The sequence below is a fragment of the Larimichthys crocea genome, chromosome XX (assembly GCF_000972845.2).
Source record: "Larimichthys crocea isolate SSNF chromosome XX, L_crocea_2.0, whole genome shotgun sequence".
NCBI classification, from domain to species: domain Eukaryota; kingdom Metazoa; phylum Chordata; class Actinopteri; family Sciaenidae; genus Larimichthys; species Larimichthys crocea.
In genome coordinates, this window is record NC_040030.1 from 4,744,877 (window position 1) to 4,763,928 (window position 19,052).

At 44.8% G+C, this 19,052-nt stretch overlaps 1 protein-coding gene across 25 annotated transcripts in view; it reads left to right on the plus strand.

Annotated features, from left to right (window-relative positions):
- The window catches only part of celf2 (cugbp, Elav-like family member 2), a 201,109-nt gene that overhangs the window by 130,554 nt on the left and 51,503 nt on the right, over window positions 1-19,052 (plus strand). For all 25 annotated transcript variants that reach the window (XM_027272031.1, XM_027291963.1, XM_027291964.1 and 22 more), the window contains one exon: window positions 9,528-9,610. In XM_027272031.1, coding sequence (XP_027127832.1) covers window positions 9,528-9,610 — 83 coding nt within the window. The remainder of the gene's footprint in view (window positions 1-9,527; window positions 9,611-19,052) is intronic.

The following is a 19,052-nucleotide window of genomic DNA, read 5'->3' on the forward strand; positions in this document are numbered from 1 at the left end:
GGGGGTGGTGGGGCGACCTGAGACGGAGAACTGATTTATTTCATTCTTTCCTAAAGCAGAGCGGCCAAGTATATCGTCTTAACTAGACGTTAGCTTTTTTAGCCGGCTACCGAGGCCCAATTAGAGAGCAGCTGCAGGTGGATTTTAACGGGAGATTGTGTGTGTGTGGAATCTGTGTGTCTTTTTCTCTCTGTGTTTATACCTCTGCATGCCTCAGCGACAGAGAGAGTTGCTCGGTTATAAGAGAAGTTGCAGAGCTGGATTTTTTATTTTTTCACTTTGGGGTCGGCCAGAAAGCGGCTTTGATTTCCGGGAAGTGCTTCTTGTTGTCGTCGCCGCGAGGGAGGCAGGATTTGGAAGCAGCGGGGAGGGGGGGTGGATGATGACATTGGTGCTTTTCCACCAAAGTAACCAGTGGATTGTATAGATTTATGAAGTGCTTGCGAGCTGGACCAATTCCTACATTGACAGGATTAGAACATCAGCCAAATGCCCGTCAGAAATGCGCCATTGTTTGAAGCCATCCACTCATCCTCTCCCTATTTTTCCATCTGACAATCTGTTCTTTATTGCGCTGTCAAATCCAGAATGTGTTCTCTGTCATTTTTTTTTTTTTCCCCTTCCCCTCCTCCATCCCTGCTGTCACTCAGCGGCTCTTTGACACCCATAAATTATACACATTTAGGGGCATTTTTACAGCTGCACAGACAGCGAAGTGGAAGAGGGAAAAGAAGTGGTGGAGTGAGGGTGGGGAAGGGAAAAATGCAAGAAATAGAGAAGTGGACTACGTATCCCATGCCACCCAGAGGCCTGTGCGAGCAGTAATTGCAGTGGAGTGTAGTTAATGTGGGTCAGCGGTTGACTGGAACCTCCAGGGTCAGGAGGAGTGATGGAGGCAGAAAGAGGGAGTCACTGTGAGAGCTGTAGCCAGCCTCCGGTGGAAGGGCTCAGGGTGAAGCTCTCCTATACAACCCCCCCTACATCTGGATCTTTTTTTTACCCCTTTTAATAAACCATACCTCCATTCTTCCAGACTGCAGGGCTTTACTCCTTTCACTCCACCTCCACCTGCCCTTTTTTTTGCCCCTACCTTCTTCAGTCTGTGCTGATTCAACCCCAAATATTCAAGTATTAACTATAACTTGAATCTTCTTTCATTTCTACTGAATTACTGGATAATCAAACCTCCACAGAACTAAAAATATTAACGCAACATTGTGTAGAAATTTGCATTTTTTTGTGATTTGCTGCCTCCAGTTTCAGAGTGTAATGCCACCGTGGTGAATAAGTTCAGCTGTACTCGAGTATTTGACTCAACTTTGCCAACAGCCGAACATAAACAAGGTCAACAACTCAAGACATCAGCAGCAGCTAATATCACTGACTAGTCCAGCAGCAGTCAGCCCAGCTCGGCGTCTGTCTTTCAGCCTTTTATTTCACCAAGCTCTCACCAACCACTAAAAGTCAGTCCCACATTTACTCTTTGTCCGGCGGCTTCTTGCTCGCTCACTCTCTCCTCTCTCTGTCCTCTGTCATCATGTCCATAGAGGCTGCTGAGCCAGGTCGACATTGCCTGCTTGCCCAGCTCCTGTTCTGGCACGACACTTGTTCTGCTCCCCGTCACAATTCCTGTAAACGTCTTCTTCCTGGTGGTCCAGAATGCCTGTGGTCTCCATCAGGAAACTCTTTGAAAATGAAATCTGGCCATGTTACAATGCCCGCAGACTGCAAATGATCCAGTCTTCCAACATACTGGTTTATTTTCCTGCTGCTGATGCAGACTTATCCACTCACCGCAGCCATAGCTGGGTTATTTTTTGGCCAATTAGTGATCGTGTATTGGGCTGCAGTCGGTCGAGCACACGCTCCAGTGTTTGAAAATGCAAGCTAAGAGATAAGAAATTTTAAAAAATCTGGACTTTTTATTCAAATACGACTTTTCACTGCACGGCGATGTCGAACCTGTCAAAAACCAGACTGCTCATTTGGTTTGATGCTGAGCGTACACCTGCGGGCTCCACATGTCAAAGCTGATATTTTAAAATCGCTCTAAAACAACAAGGCGAAATATATAAAAGGAAAAGGCTCGACATCGAACGCTTCATCTGACGAGGAGAGAATGTCTCGGAAACATGGGACACGCCGAGCTAATGAAAGTCTTTTAAGTAGATTAGCTGCTGCTGGAGCTTAAGATGACCCGTCCACCTCCTCTGTGGCAGGGGAGACTTGGATGTTCCATTTTTAAAATTACAATTAAAGAAATTCTGCACACAAAAAAAGCAGAACTGCAGTCACCTCCGAGGCCTTGGTCTGATTTCCAACGATCAGACATGAACAACATGGTCTGACTTTAAATAAAAAGGTAATATCGACCTGAAATACCAAACACTGGAGGCCGAGCGCGCCTCCTCAACACGCCGGTTGCCCTCGCTGTCTTGGGGCCCGTGAAAGCCGGGGTCGACCTGTTGTTGGAGGGGGTAGATGTGTTGACAGAGGCTGGGGGGGGGGGGCCGTGGGTCTTCACTCAGTCAAAGGCCCCCTTCAGCATCCATAAAGCATTTATGAACAGGCATCTCCCTCCTCTGCTCTCTATTCCACTCACAGCAGCTCTTCGTCTTCTTCTGTTTTCTTCTTTTTGTCTGTTTCTCACTCCTTCACACACGTTCGGCGTCTGATAGATTTTTCTTCCCCTTCACTCCGAGTTTGCGCGTCTCCATTGTCGAGGTTTGCGTCCCCGGTCTGAGCCTTCCCCGGCCTTCAGGTAAATGTTTGTGCTGCGAGACAAAAAAGGTGCACACACACACACACACACACATTGATAGAAAGAGCTTATTAAAAAGCACTTTTTTTTCCCCACTTCTTCAAGGTTGTGTCGTACAGGTATGTTTCTCTGTAAATAAAAAGGTAAAAAATAATATGTGCGCGCTCCTATTGGCTTTCTGCAGCTTTGTGTGAGGCGCGAGTGTGCTGACTCTTAAACAGGTGGAAGTGGAACACTGCAGGGAAACGTGTGTGTGTGTGTGTGTGTGTGTGTGTGTGTGTGTGTGTGTGTGTGTGTGTACTGCTCTTTGATCCTCGGTGTGTGTGTGTGTGTGTGTGTGTGTGTGTGTGTGTGTGTGTGTGTGTGTGTGCGGTCCACTCCACTGCTCTTTGATCCTCGTCTTGACAGCCCACCACCTGGGACGATCCGTCACACGCCGCACGGCTCCCGGGGCCCCGGCTACACCATGGGAATCACAACACACACATCGCGGCTAACGCGGCGCTAACAGCCGACCCCTCCCTCGCACATTATGCACTGTCAGAATTGCTAATGCTAACACCGAAAGCTAACCCTCCCATATACAGATATGCAAGCTGGAATTATAATTCACAGCTAGCAGCTAACCCTCAAACGCCGCTATTGGAATTTCTAATCGCACGCGAGAGGCCAAAGCTTGAACACAGGTGCATAATGGAATTATAATGTACAATACCGAGGCAGTGCTAAAAAGCTCCTCCATGTAGACACACATAGCATTCACCCTGCACCAAGCATGCAAGAAGTATAATGAACACAGTGAGAAGGTAACGTGCCTCACATGGAAATCCTGATGCCGGTGTCTCCATGCACATTTAGTCAAATCATTTACTTAAAGGGTCAGTCCACACTAGGGATGGGAATTGATAAGTGATAAGATTTTAATGATTCCATTATCGATTCTGCTTAACGATCCGATTCTTTATCGATTCTGCTTAACGATTCGATTCTTTATCGATTCTGCTTAACGATTCGATTTTTTATCGATTCTCATTTGGGGAAAAAAGGAGAACAAACAGTTTGATCAGCATCAACTTTGTTTAGTTAGAAGTATCACGACCTTACAAAACCAACAGCGAGGTCAAAGGAGGCCCACGGCCTGGATAATAGTAACGATGTGTAACTACCTTCTGTAGTAACCGCAGAGGTGTTCATAGCCTGGCTGCTGCTGCTGCTGCTAGGTTGAGATTCATCTCCAGTCCGAAGCGTGTCAAAAACACGACATTCATTTAAAAATATTACATGTTGTGTGCGCAAATGTTTCTGCATGTTCGTCACGTTCCCTCCCGACGCTGTTATCTCCACTTTGCAATGATTGCAAGTCGAGCTGTTGACGTCTGTTTTTGGTGAAATGCAGCCAAACTTTGGAGCGTTTGAACCGAGTGGGTGCCATTGTTTACTACTGATTGCACTGCACGTGCCAAACTTGTGTAAGTTACGTGACGTAATTCGTCGTGCTTGTTGGAATCGAGCGTGTGTAACTTCTTGTGGAAGTTACGTGACGTAATTTGTGCTTTCTGGAATTGATAAGAAAATCGTTAGATAAACTGCCAAACGATTCCAGGGAATTGAAACACACGGAACTGGTTCTCAACAAGAACCGGTTCTCGATTCCCATCCCTAGTCCAAACATACATAATTGAAGAGTTGTAGTCATTGTGGACGTGGAATGTTGGGTCTCGTCCATGAGCGATGGGGAAATGTGGCGCTTGGTGTGGCGTATGGAGAAATGCGGACCATAGGAAGGCAAAGCTCAGTCTACGTTCCAGCCCTCACCCATGGTCATGAGTTTTGGGTAGACCGACATGAGTTTCCTCTGTAGGGTGTCTGGACTCTGGCTTTAGAGATAGAGCTCGGACATTCGGAGGTAGCTCGCTGCTCCTTAGCATTAAAAGGAGATTCCTGGAGACGTTTCCTGGGTGCCTTCCTTTTCGAGGTGTTTATTCCTGCTGTGAAGACATTTTAACATGGGGACTTCACTTCTGGAGCCAGCCTCAAGTGGACGAGAAGAAGAACTGCAGCTTTTAGCAATTAGATTTTTTCACGTATGCCTGTTTAGACGTCTCCTCAGGACTCTGTTGGTGTGCTTTGTTCACATCCTCCTCACTTTCCTCTCAGTTTTGTTTGGGTGGAACAACCTTAATAGTTTTTATTTGCTGTGCTCCATTCAGCGCCACTTGTTATGTTCAGAAACCCGTTTTAAACGGGGTGCAGGCTGCGTATGAGGTGTCAGGAAGGAAGTTTTATCTCTGTATGCTGATAATGAAACAACAGGAGGTTGTAGAGACGGTGGTAAACTTTCTCACAGCGTTCAATGAGTTCAGCACCTTTGGTGGTATTTAGTTTGTTTGCAGCACAACTCATTGATTCAAGTTGGCGTAAGCATGTGTGGGTCGAGTTTTGGAGCACTTATTTTATGGAGATTTCAGTAACCTTCACATACCTCCAAGCAAAAGTCAGTTCAGTGTCAAGGTGAGTCTCATTAACCAGAAGTGAAAACACCTGTGTGGGTGTCCAACTGTGGAGTGCTTCTTCTCCTTTATTAATTATTATTATACTTCTTGCTGTGCTTAATTTTTCTGATTGCTGGACTTCCTCATACTTTGCAGATCAACTTGTATTGAAGAGGTTTAATATTCCCACTGACCTGCAAAAGTCGCATTCAGACAAGTCAAAATGGGACATTTTTATATGAAAGTAAGAAGTTCAAATTTTGCAGATTTTATTTGTTACCTCCAAATATTTCTCCAATTTTGATTAGAAACTTTCGTTTTTGCAGCATGCATGCCTCGCATTTGAGTCAAAATGATTCCCAGTGTATCAAAACATTGAAAATAAAGTTCTGATCTTTGTAGTGTAGATAATTGAAGTTGTCGTCATACACAGGACCGGAAATATACATCATTATGTTGGTTGTATGAGATGATGAGATGAGATTCAATTTATTGTCATTACACATGTATAAGGCAACAAAATGCAGTTGCAATGCGAAATGGTTCAGTCGACAAGGTTTACAATCTTATGGAAGTTGTAAGATTGTGTTGTGACGTTCAGACGTACCGTTGTGGAAAGAGACAAAGACACAGTGAGTGTTTTGCTCACATCATATGACATAATCACCATAAGCAGCGGTGACAGAGTTTTTTTGGGGGGGTAGTTCGCCAAAGAGTCGGCAGGGAGGATTTACTGGGTTGCACCAACTTTTCCACATAAATTCAAAGATCTTTTCTCTGTAAGTTGCCAAAGACACTACCTGCTAATCCTAACCCAAACAGCAGGACTTACATGGCTCTCTCTGCCCAGATGGAGGCTGTCTTCTGGGGGAAAGTTTGCCGAAAAGTCGGCTAAAGGGGGCTGTCCAAGTGGTGGTGACTTGCGATATGTTCCACTGGGATATAGAGGGTTAACTTTATTTCTTTATTGCTTACATTTGTTTCATTTTACTTTCACTTGTACAGGAGAATTTGTGCACAGTGGTGCTACAACTTTAATCTAAGGATATCAGTACTTCTTCTTTCTGTGCAAAACACATTACCACTAACTTGTACATGGAATGAATCTTTAAATTAGTCAGGACTAATTTCCTCTCTTATCTCGGTGCCTTAAACTAGTAGAAGCTCGTGCAAAACTCCCGGTGGTAAATTAATACTGATAGTAGAAGTGGGGGGACTCAGGGTTTAGTGAAGTGACACCCTCCCCGAGCTGCCTTTCATGCTGGGGGTCGTAGAAGAAAACACTAAGCTGTGGAGTTATCTCTACTAATACACAGGAACTGCAGCACTTGAATCACAACACCAATCACGTCGCTGACGCTAGGCTAAGGGCCAACTATTCAACAGCCGTGGCTCCCAGAGGACGCCGCAGGAATTCAGATCCATTACGCTCCCAGCCCCATCAAAGGGACTCTGGGATTCGGATGCTAAATCTGCTCCAGATGCTCACTGTTGGATTTCACTAAGATGCACTGCGGGGCAAGTGTCATAAGGGCTGATGTCTGCGATATGGCCAACAAAACCACAACCGGCACCGCCGCATTCACACTGAGTTGATTTGTGCCATAAAACACAATGGAGAGGACGACAAAGCAGGTGTAAACAATGGCTCACGCAGCTCACCTGTGGACGGAAAAAAAAAAACACACAAGAAAATTAACAGATGAGCAAAAGCTGGAGGCGGAACACGTCCAGACATGTGAACCTGATTGTGTTCAGTTAAATTCAAGACAGAGCGGAGACGAATCATCTGATTGTGTTTCATGGTCGCCCTTGACTCGTACCTGTAAGCAGCCTCTGTGTTCATACGTCTGCATCAAGGTGACCTGTGACCACGAACTGATCTGATTAACCGGCAGGTATCCTTTATGATCATATTACAGGTCGCCTCAAACGAGCATCAGTCTTCTATGTCAGGTTTATTTAACTAAGTACACCGCACAGCAGCAACTATTTCACTGATTCTGGTGAAACTGGATCATATTTTATGGAGGAAATGTTTTCTGGTTTTCCCTCTGATGTCCTCCGGCCTCAACTCTCTCTGATTTACAGAGTTTATGACGGACAGTGAAGTAAACTGCTGACAGCTGTAGCTGCTGTTAGCTCCGTTTGTTAGTCGGGCTTCGAGCTCAGAGCAACAGGGGGGAGTGTTTAGTGTTTGTACCACACCACAGGCGGTTTGGACCACCGGGAAGATGAAGAGGAGGTTTATAGGGAATGCTGACGGGGAGCGGAGGTGGTGTTGTGCCAGAACAGGAGCTGAGCAAGCAAGAAACGTAACCAGAGCTTGGCGAGATAAAAGGCTGTCTAAGCTGCAAGCCTCACGTTCACAGCTGTCCATGTTATACACATTACATCAGTAATAATAATAATAATTATACATCTATCAGTCAGTATTTTGGCCTAAAAGGCTCTGCATCAGTTACATACTCACAAATGTTTGTGTTCACGTTGTTCTGTTCTGCCTCTGCACAACGACAACCTGAAGGACCAAACGAGCAGCTCTACAGTCACAGATAGACTCTGTGCTCTCCATTGTTCCTGATGATGCATGGTGAATCTGAGGGCTCTCTTCTATTTGACCGACTCACCTTTTAAAATCTCCCTGTGAAGATAATAATTTAAAAACTGTCATTGCACATAAATACAGACCAGAGTCCATACTGTGACTTTTTTCACGGCGTTCGACAGAAATGAAACGAATAACACAACTGCTGTTTATATGAGTGAAATCCAAGAGTCACACCTCTGCGTCTGGCCCTAAATGTCCTCCTGCTGTTTTTTTTTTTTTTGCCTGACTGTGCAGGTTTGTGTGCAGACTGAGAATGGGCCACAACTGCAACGTTTCAGCCCGGCTCTGCAGGGATTACACACAGATTAATGAAGAGGCAGAACTCCCTCGCTGCCTCTCTACCTTCAGCTCTGTGTGTGTTTGTGTGTGTGCATGCATTCCAGCGTAGATACAGATACTGTATGTGGGCGACGGAGTGAGTAAGCAACTTTATGTCTTTTACTTAAACCTGGACTTAAACTCGATAAGTAGCTATTTTATTAGCAGCCTGATAATCAGACTTAATTATTCACTCTGACATAGTAGCGTGTAACTAGATTTAAATGCCTTACAGATGTTTTTCTGTTGGACGTGGCTACAAAACTTTTGATTTCACATATTTCTCATGCCTTAATTAATAGAAAAAGCTGATTTTCTTTCAAAGGAATCAGAAAAAACAGGTTTGGCATTGATTTAACGTGTTGAATATCAGATTTATATTGAACCAAAGGACGTTTTATTGAAACTGAAGTTGTTTCGAATCCAATGGTGCCAAACATTTGATATAAATCCTCGTAGTTTTTTGACATACAGCCATTTCTGTAGTTCTTGTAGTTGTGGGACGAGAAGAGGAACTTTACACATTGACTTCCCTTCACGATAGGGAGGTTGCCGTTTGGTTTAAACCAACATTTATTTTCAATATCTTAGAAAGAGTGTGGAATAATATTTCTGTTTGTCGCTGTGAGCCTTCAACGTTCGCACGAGGGATCAATAAGGTTTTGTTTGGACCGGTGCGGTCTGCGGCTGTGGCTGGCACAAACAGCCGAAGAATGGATCCCATTTGTCTTTTTGAATCTGTATTTTAACAGCCCACAATATATATGTGTATGAAAAAGAACTAACCTCTTATTCTTGAGGTGTTTTCCTGGAAAACTGAAGGACAAGTCCTTAAAAAACGATGTTAAGAAGACTTCAACTGGAACATTTCAATGGACGTGTGCTCAGCTACTTTAATTCTGGGGTAATCTGAGTAGTTTTTTTAGATACAGGACTGCTGCTTCAACACAACTCAAAGCTTTTAAAAGACTTATTTCAAGCTTGAGCAGTAAATAAATACCTTCTTTAGTGAATGAGTGAGTAAGTAACCGTTTACAGATTACTCAAGGATTAATGAGGAGGTAGCCGCTTCCTCCACCACCACCACCTCGTTCTCTGCGTCTTTGTATTGTGTGTGTGTTTGTGTGTTTGTGTGTGTGTGTGTCACTTCCTCGAGGCTCAAGTCATCAGCGTTGAAACGAATCCAAAAGCGTCTCTTCCTCCCTCTCTCCGTGAGGATGTTTCGTCCTTAGCATTCACTCAGCGTCTGCCAGTGTCGACAGGTGATGCCAGGCAGATGAACAGAGAAAATGCTCTTTGTTGCTCCTTATGCTCACCCCATCTCTCTCTCTCTCTCTCTCCCCAGGCTGCTGTTTTGTCACGTTTTACACAAGGAAAGCTGCCCTTGAAGCCCAGAATGCACTGCATAACATAAAGACCTTAACAGGGGTGAGTGTGTGTCCTCGATTCTCCTCTGCCTTACTTCTTTCTCCTCTAATCACACACTTACAGCAGCACCCCGAGGCGGTCCCACCCCTCACCTGTGTCTGTGTGTGTGTGTGTGGATACACTGGGATGAACATCACTGTGTTGCTGCCACGACGCATTTGTAAGCGTGAGCAAAGAGTGACCAAATGAGTAAAAGTGTGAGCTACAGGTGAGCTATCAACTGTCAGAGTTAGTTTGTGGAGGAACGTGCAGAGAGTCCACGTTAAAGGAGTTTTCTTGAGGACATTTTGTTGACCTGGTTGCTCAAAAAAGCCACCCACCTGTCAATCAAAGCATCCACGCTCTTAATCCTGCATAACTTTAAGCCTTAATATAATGTGAACAGGTGAGTTGTATATAAATTCACCCTCAGTACAGTTGTCATGAACGGGGAAATTAGCTACAGAGACCAAAACTGTTTTTTGTACCAGGCTGTAAACATGTTTATTTCTGCTGTGAAGTTGGACATTTGGACATGGGGACTTATGGAGACTGACTCAGGTGGACGAGACATATGTCTTCTTGGGACTGTGTGAGTTTCATTTAGCTGCAGGGTCCTGGGATTGTGCATGATCGCTTGGATGCATTTTCTAACTTTTCCAAAGCTGATTTATTTTGTCTACATCTTCTTCTTCTTCTCGTCTTCTTTTACCACCACCAATTGGTGATATGTGGGTGGATCTGCATAAAGTGTCAGGTTCCCTTTTGATTTGACAGATGTAGTCAGACTTTAATCAACACATCAGGTAACTCGACGTGCAGGCCTCACAAGAAGAAAAAACGTTATCATAGAAGCTAAAATAGACGTGGTAGCAAAATACAACTGTGTTAAATGAGTTTATGGATTATCAGTGGTGTCGTATTGTGGTGCTGTGTCATAGTTTTACAGATTCTGTTGATAATTCTGCACAAAATAAGACACTGAAGTTTGGTTGCATTGTGCCCCAGAGTTCAAAAACAGGTGTTTGCACGCTCGCTTGTATCTGCTTCCTGCATATCGGGATGAGCTCGCCTGTAGCGGATTGTGTTGATGCTGCAGCATTACCTTTCTTTCATGCTGTCTGCTCCATTCTCCGCTATTGTTTTCCCTCCTGTCTGCCCAGGAGAGCGATAAAAAAGTGGGCCTGAGCTCGCTCACTCTTTTAGCCCTGGGTGGATATTTAGAGGCCCCTTGATCCCCTTCTGCTAGGGCTATTGGCTGCTTCCCCCGCCTCGCTTCTTGGCTGCACCGGCTACCTGGAATCTCATCAGTTGAGCGCCTGCATTCGCTTTCTTTTGTCAGTCGGATAAGCGGATAGCTCACTCACCTCCATCCCCATCCCCACCTCCCCGGAGGGCAGGACAGGGAGGATACTGCGAATCCCACAAGAGCTACCCGGAATTCGCGCTCAGGTTCCCGATTTTCGGAAGTGGAGCTTGTTGTTTTTGCACAGAGTCACCGTGTTAATTGCTCGTGGAATAAGTCTGTTATATTTGGTGTTTTTCCTCCGCCGCGAGAGTTAGTCACTTATCCCTTGTTGGAGGTGTGAAACAGCCCTGGGGAGGACACGTACTGCAGCAGTTTCAGGATTATAGGAACATGAAATCGCCTTCCTCTACACCATAACACCCTCCCTCCACTCCCTGTGTTCTGTCTGGTCATCCGTCCTCCTCACTAGCTTCATTCTCCTGCAGCGTCTTTATCCGGTTTCTTATGTTTGGAGCTTTTTGAAGTCGCATACCAATAAGTTTGGGTCGTAGTTGCAAGGGCGTACGTCATGGACGGGGGCGGAAAGCGTCCGTCACTCGCCAAAGATGATGAGAAGATTTTTACTTTAATGCACTAGCTGTCTAAAACACGTCTTAAAATCAGATTTGGTTTGACTGATGAAGACTCAGATGCTTAGATGGAGTTATATTTACACTCAGCGTTCATACTTTCTGCAGAGATTACATGTTTTACTGGGATTACTGGAGATTTTAAGTCCCCGGAACGAGTCGTTTTTGTTGTTGGCAGTTCGGAAAAGCTTCTGAGAGCAGGGAAAATTAAAACTGTCCGTTAAATAACCCAGACGACATTGATCAAAAGCATAATACGTACGTAATTAAACCTGCACCATATTTATCACGTCAAAGCTGGACAATAGTGACTGGCTAACATCCATTTTTTAATAAAAGTCCACTATTGACAGACGGATATGGTTTAAACCTAATATCCAGGCGCGATAAATCCAGTACACACACTTGCAAAACAGTGAATCAATAGTGGTGTAATGACAGATCATTAAGTGTTTTGTGAAGCATTTGTTTATAGTTATTTAACAGCGGGTTTTTTAAAGCGACTCCGCCTCGGCGAGTGGGGGCCGAAAAAAAGGTGAGGGGTGGAAGGAAATATGAAAACGGACGATGAGGACGGCGGATTAATTGCTGAACGAGGCAAGACAAAAGGAGAGCTGCTGACACAGAGAGGGGAGGGGAAACTGAACGAGAGGTTAGCAGAGTGATCGGCAGATGGACGGTAAAAAGGTGGAGTGGAGCACTCCAGCACGCTCGAGGGCAAAGCAATAAACGGGCCGCAGTTAAAAACCAATACCTGCTTATTAACTTCCCCACTCTCCTGCCTTGTAAAAAGCCAGTGGAACAATGTTTGTATTGGCACTCTCCCTCCCTCGCTATATATCTCTCCTTCCAAACCCGAGGCCCTAACAGGGGGGGAGATGCAATCAGAGTAGAAAGCTGGACGGGTGCCAAATTGGAGAAAAAGGGCAACCGATGTTGGCAGCAACGACGGGCAGCCATGTCGGTTTAGTTGAGCGGTCGACGTGATGCATCTCGAGCGCGAAGGGTCGAGGTTCAGTTTTTCTCCTGAGCTGTCTCCCTAACAGCAGCACACGCATACCAAACGTATGCACATGTGATTTAATGCATGCAGATAGTGTATGTTCACGTCGGGCTCCAGAGCTGTCCATCATACTTCAGTGATGCGTATACGCAGGTCAGAGCAAGAGCTGGATGTCGCTGTTGCTGATACAGATTTGTATCAAGAGATACCTGGAGTTCTTTTTGTTTGGTCCCATCACACCCACGAGTTGTTGTTGAGTTGTTGTGTCTCTGGCTAGAAGAAGACACCGATCGCTGCAGTTTTCAGGGAAAGGTCGGCTCGCGATGAGTCAGAGAAGCTCGCGGATGGAGACGGGGTGAAAGAAAACAAACTGTCACTACTGCTCCTGCAGCGGGACCTGAACGGCAGCATTTTGAAGCACATTGAACACAAGTGTAAATGCAACTGAGGCATCAGTCCACAAGTTAGCCTGCAGTTTTTATTATTGATTCTTGTTGTTGTTGCTGAGGTTCAGATTTCATCTGGATCACAATGTAAATAACTGGACACACACATGAGGTGTAAATGATGCTGAAACACATCGATCAGCGAGCTTTAGACGTCTACTTTGTTCCCTTATCCAAACAACGGCACTATCTGTTGTGGAGAACTTGCTGAAGCTTGGCCAAGGAGAATTAGAGACACTCTCAAAGTTCATCAGAAGTGCCTGAGTCGGTCTCACATTCTGCCCAACTCATCCTGGTGGATCGACTTTAAACCCCAAGATAACACCACAAATACTACATGCCCAGAATGAGTCACAGAGAATGTCTTTACCCATGGAGGTGTTATTGTCAGCATATTCTAGTCTGGAGACACAGATGTCTGTTTACGCAGATTGGAACTATCTATTATGTCTATGAAGGCAGCAACAGGTCTCTGTGACCCTGGACACCACAGTGTTGAGATAGACTGGCACCTACTGTTCCCAACCAAAGCCAAACAACTAATACTGCTGAGGACCTCAAGGCCCACATGGGACCTTGTGTTACCTAAGGATAGAAAACTCCATGACACTATCTATCTATCACAATCTATCATCATGAATTCACACTTTCACATCTCCGCTCAGATAAAATTGATGCGTTTTCCTAAATCCATCTTACATCATCAACGTTCACTCACAATACCTTCATCTTTCAAACATCTGACCATCAAATATTCAAACATTAGCGCCAGGGGTGCCAAACGAACTTCAGTTCATGAGCCACTAACAAGCCCAGTTTGATCTCTAATGGGCCGCTGCGTGATACCAGCACCTTCAGATGGATCCATGTCTCTTAGCGTTAAGAAGTACATTCTGAAAATGTTCATAATTAATGATCCATTAACAGACCGAGCGCCGAACAACAGTGTAGTGTTCAGAAATATCACAGCATTTTAGTGAAAAATTGGATTTCACACGCTGCAGTCGGCTCATTTCTGGTCCCCGGGCCGTATGTTTGACACCCCTGAGTTAGAACATGCACAAACACATAAATCAGAAATTAAATAATGAAAAAAATTCTTTTCATAATAAAACAACAAGCGACTCATCTGAACGACAGCTTCCACTGAAGCAGAGACAAAGTCAACACGAGCGTTCTATCGCCGAAAAACATGCCCCGCACACACACATACACACACACACACACACACACACACACACACACACACCCCGCGTGGCTCTTCAACACACACTTTAATGTGCATGCGAGCATATGCCCCAGCACAGTCTGACTTTATTACATTACGCTGCACATTATTTCTTTACTTATTTTTAATTCCCCCCTCATGATCGACTCGGAGACCCGCCCACCCTCCACGCTAACGCGGCACACACGCTGAGACACACACACACACACACACACACACACACACACACGGCAACAACAACAACATGCGGCGAGTTAAAGCCTGTCAGACAGCCTGTCAGACAAGGTTGTTTGAGATTTTCCACTAAATTGAACCTTTTCATTAGTGGCTGACAGATGTCTAAATGCCCGGTGCCTCCTCCTCTTCTCCTCACCCGCCTCCTGACGCCCGCCAAGAAGAGGGCCCCGGGGCCGCTCGTTCTCCCGTCTGAAGCCGGGGTGGAGGTGATGGAGAGATGGAAGGATGAAGGGAAGGAGGAGGGAGGAGGAGGGAGGAGGAGGGGTGCGAGCTAATCTAGGACGTGTCCTCTGGAGTGCCCTCCAGCTCGGAGAAGTTCAGTCCTTTATCCTCGTTTTCTGTCTTCTACCTCTCGCCCTCTCTCCATCCCCGCCCTCCGTCACTCTCCTCCTCTTTTGTCCGGATGAATCCCTCCATCTTTTTTTTCCCCCTCCCTCTCCATCTCCATCTTTCTTTCTCCTTGTGAGGATGAAAAAGCGCTTTGATTCACAGTTTCTCTCAAGTTGAATGTTTCATTCTGACGCTGAGGAGGGAGGAGGGTGGAGAGGGTGGAGGGTGATCAGGGTGTTGGGGTGGGGGTGTGTTTTGGTGGTCGCGGCGGAGCTTCAGACGTGATCAAGTCGAGCCCCGTCCTCCATGTGGGCGGATCAGAGCGTTTGTCGAGCGCCAAGCTTGATAAGAAGCGTGGGGCTCATTAAAAGCTACCGTCGCACTGAGACACCCCCACCCACCACCACCACCGCCTCCCTCACCCCTACACACACACACACACAGGTCCCCACCTCCCTTACCTTTCTGCTGGCAAGATAATTAGTGACGCTCGGCTGCCAGAATACAGACGCAAGGTTGTGTGTGATCGTGCAACCAAAGGCGCGTCTTCAAAGTAAGTGTGATCTCGAGCTGGGTTAAGGTTGGAAAGCAGCAATTTACAGTCCAAAGACGCCACTTATTTAATCGGTCATTTATTAATTCAAGTTGGTGGACTGTAAGCGATAATGTGCATTATCATTTTCACTGATGTGAAGAGAGATCGGATTCTTTCATGCTAAAGCCCCCGCGGCCCCGACACCGGGGACTGTTCGAAGCTTTGAAGGGAAACTTGAGCCCCTCGCTCGGGAAATGGAGTGGACTGAAGGACTCGGTGTTCAGCTCGCACACACAAGTTAAAGTTTTGTTTTTATAAAGTTCCACTTTCTACAAGGTTTAGACTGAAACATGCTGGTAAAAGAAAATGACGTTGCGTGCATTTGGTTCAATGCAATGATGTAAAGTTTGAGTTCTACGCATAAATCTCCAAACTAAAAAGATTTACCTTCAAATAAATGTAAAGAAATCTCCAAACTAAAAAGATTTACCTTCAAATAAATGTAAAGATTTATAAAAATATTCAAGAAAATATGTAAAATTGTTACTTAAACTTTTGTAAATTATGAGATACATGACAGATTATTATTATTTTACATGAATTTGTATGTAATTTAAGAAAGCAGAAAAATACCGTATGAATAATACATGAACTACTTAAAATAAAATAAAAATAACTAATAAAACTACTGTAAAAATTACTTTTATTCATATTTGTATGTCGATGATTTATTCATGCTGTATGGAACAGTATTATCATAGAGAATACAGATATTTTAAGTTTTTCTTATGAATGACATATGACTGATCATAAAGGTTCATCTTTCTACAAGCGGAGCTGCTTTTTGTTTCCTGAGACTTTCCAACGTGTCTGAGTTTCCATTTGTAGTCAGTTTGTAGTCCAAGTTGTATCGACCAATCGTGTTTGATCAAAACGCAGTGGGATCTGCCGTTACATAAGCCGCAACTAGCTGCTTTATTATCAATTAAGAACAATCTATTAATACTTTATAGGCCAGTATGTAGAGCAGAGACATTAATGTGAAGTACTGTTTGGTTTGGGCATCATTCCTCGTGGTTATGACTCTTCATGGCTGAGATCTGCGAGAGGTTGTAAACAAGCCCCCAGTGTTTGTAAGGAATTTATGTTAAACGCTGGCTGTATACAACACGCACTAGATGAACTCAATACTCCAGACACGCTCCCTAAATTTTCTTATGCTGCCAAACGTTGCCCCTAAATCCCCAAATATTCTCCCAGCCGGCTGTTTATGTCTTTAAATCAACTGTGAACCGCGCTGAGTCGCGCAGACTAATATTTTCTGCAGATTTCTGCAAAACAAAAAAGAAGAAGAAGCATCTCAAACTGCCTTTAGACGCTGAGACGGAATCGGAGCTATTGATCGATTCTGTAATAACTCGTGAATGTAATCAAAACAAATCAATCATGAGCGAGCGTAAAAAGAACTGATACCCGAGCATCCCCTCGACAGACGAGCTTCTTGTGGAAGGACGAGGAGCGCCCGGCGCCGCCCAAGGACGAGGGGAAGCGGTTGTAGGTGGTGCTAAACCCGAAAGAAGCGGAAATACGGCGGTGTAGGATATTAAATTTATCATGTACTAAGCCGTGTGTCATCAAACATTCATGTGTTATAGCCTGGAGGATATTATGCAACAAGCTGAAAGGTTAGACCTCGGACAAACACTTTTATAGAAAAGAAAAAAGTCGAGGGTGGACGGTGAACGGCAGCATTTTTAAAAAAAAGCATGTGTGTGTCTTCGTCTTTTTTTTTTTTAATCCCTCGCTCGGCTCCTCACAGATCATTTAAGTCCAGAAAAACAACACACACACACACATATATACACACAACCATTCCCACAGCGGTGTCATTACAGAGGCTCATTATCAAAATCAATTCAATTAAAGGCTGTAATTGCTGTAGTGAAACCCAAATGCTATCGCAAACAGCGCTGAAGGAAGACAAACCTCATCGATGCACCGGCCCTCGCTGTGTGTGTGTGTGTGTGTGTGCTCTTATTTAAAGAAAGAAATATTAATCGCTTGTTTCAAATTAACTTCCCTCACCCCTCTTTACTCTCTCCGAGTTGGTGGCGGCGTTTGAGTGTATTGATTCTTCGAGGGAGGGAGGAGGAGGCCAACTATGTTAAACACTTAGAGTAGTTAGTGCGGAGACGCGACGCAGCATAGCTAATGCCAAATCCCTCCATCATCGTGCTCACACACACACACACACACACACACACACACACACACGCCGGGCCGGGTTAATTGTTTACCGAGCTAAATGAAGTGGGGATAATGTAGGCTAACTGTGCGCTAAGCGCCGCTAAGACGAGGGGATATTGTAAAAGGACAATTTGATTTATGTGCCGTTTGTTTTGCCCGAGAGGAGGTGGAGGATTAGAAGTCGCACTTTATCTGCATCGAGGTGTTTGTCGAGAAGCCGAGGGTGTGTGTGAGGGAAGGGAAACATCGCGGGAGTTTGTACGAAGTTACCGACGAGAGAGCGAGCCCAGACAATGACGTATTTGAATATTAATAATGAGAAAAATAGGTTTATTTATTGTAGCAGAGTGAGGGCACAAAGAGCAGGTTGTTAGAAATAAAACCACAGAACGATATGAAGAAGGAAACAATGAAAGATGAGCAGCATGAGTCTTGAGCTGCTCTTTAAAGTGCCGCTAACTCACGTCTACAGGAAGAGCTGTTTCCGTGGCTGTTACGAGAATTTTTAAGAAAAAACCTTAAATAAGGAGGACTGGATCAAAGTTTAAGTTGAATTTATTATTCTTGTACAAGAAGGAGCGTTTAACAGTGCAACACACAAAAGAGGTTACAGAGAAAAGGCTCCTCGAGGAGCTCTAACAGTTGGTTAGATCTTAAAACGGGCTGTCTCGGACACCACCCCGTTTCCTTTTTTGTTTTTTTGCTCAGTAATGAACATTATGTTTCTTCTCCAAAATGACACTTCCCTTAACCTGTCTCTCTTGTCCTTGAACTATTTTTATAATTATCTCTCCCTGCCAGCCTCAGTAAACACGTCAGATAAGGGAAGTGGACGAGACATGCAGAAAACAGAAAACATACACACTCTCTATAAGAGTTAAAACATCTGCCCTAAAATAATCCAAATTTTTATAACAGTGGCGTGTCGTGTATGGGACGGATGATCGGCTCCTCCGGTCTGCACTTCGAAGGCCTCGCCATCGGCGTTTGAATGGTCAGCTCCTAAAACTCATGAGCAGTTGGCACCTTGCGTGGCATCAGTGAGATACAGGATACGTCGTCTCAAAGAGCTTTGGGTGGTCGGAAGACGGCAGGCAGAGCTCTGAATGTGACAACAAGAACCGTAAAAGTTCAAATGAGTCGCTCTTCCGGACCTTGGTCTATCGTAGGCGGTAACAATGCTTCACTGTTTGACGTCCACATGTGGATCTCAAAGGTCTGATCACTTTGAAAGACGTTTTGTGGACCGTTTAATCCATCTTATTATTTATGAATGACAAAAACATCAGACGGGAAAGGAAATGTGTCGTTTTTTTGACCATGTACAGCCCACGGCTAGCACGATCTGGAGGGGGTAGGAGGAAACTTAGGGCCGGTTCGGGTCGGGATCCACCCTGCAGGTATAATATTTAATTTCTACTTGAGAAAGAGAACAGAATATGGAAATGTGTCTTTTTATGAGAGTTTTAGAGACACTGAGAGACAATTAAACAGACAGACATGAGGACGTTGAGATAAATCTAGCACAGTTCAACTGTTTGGTTACTGGTACGGCTGAA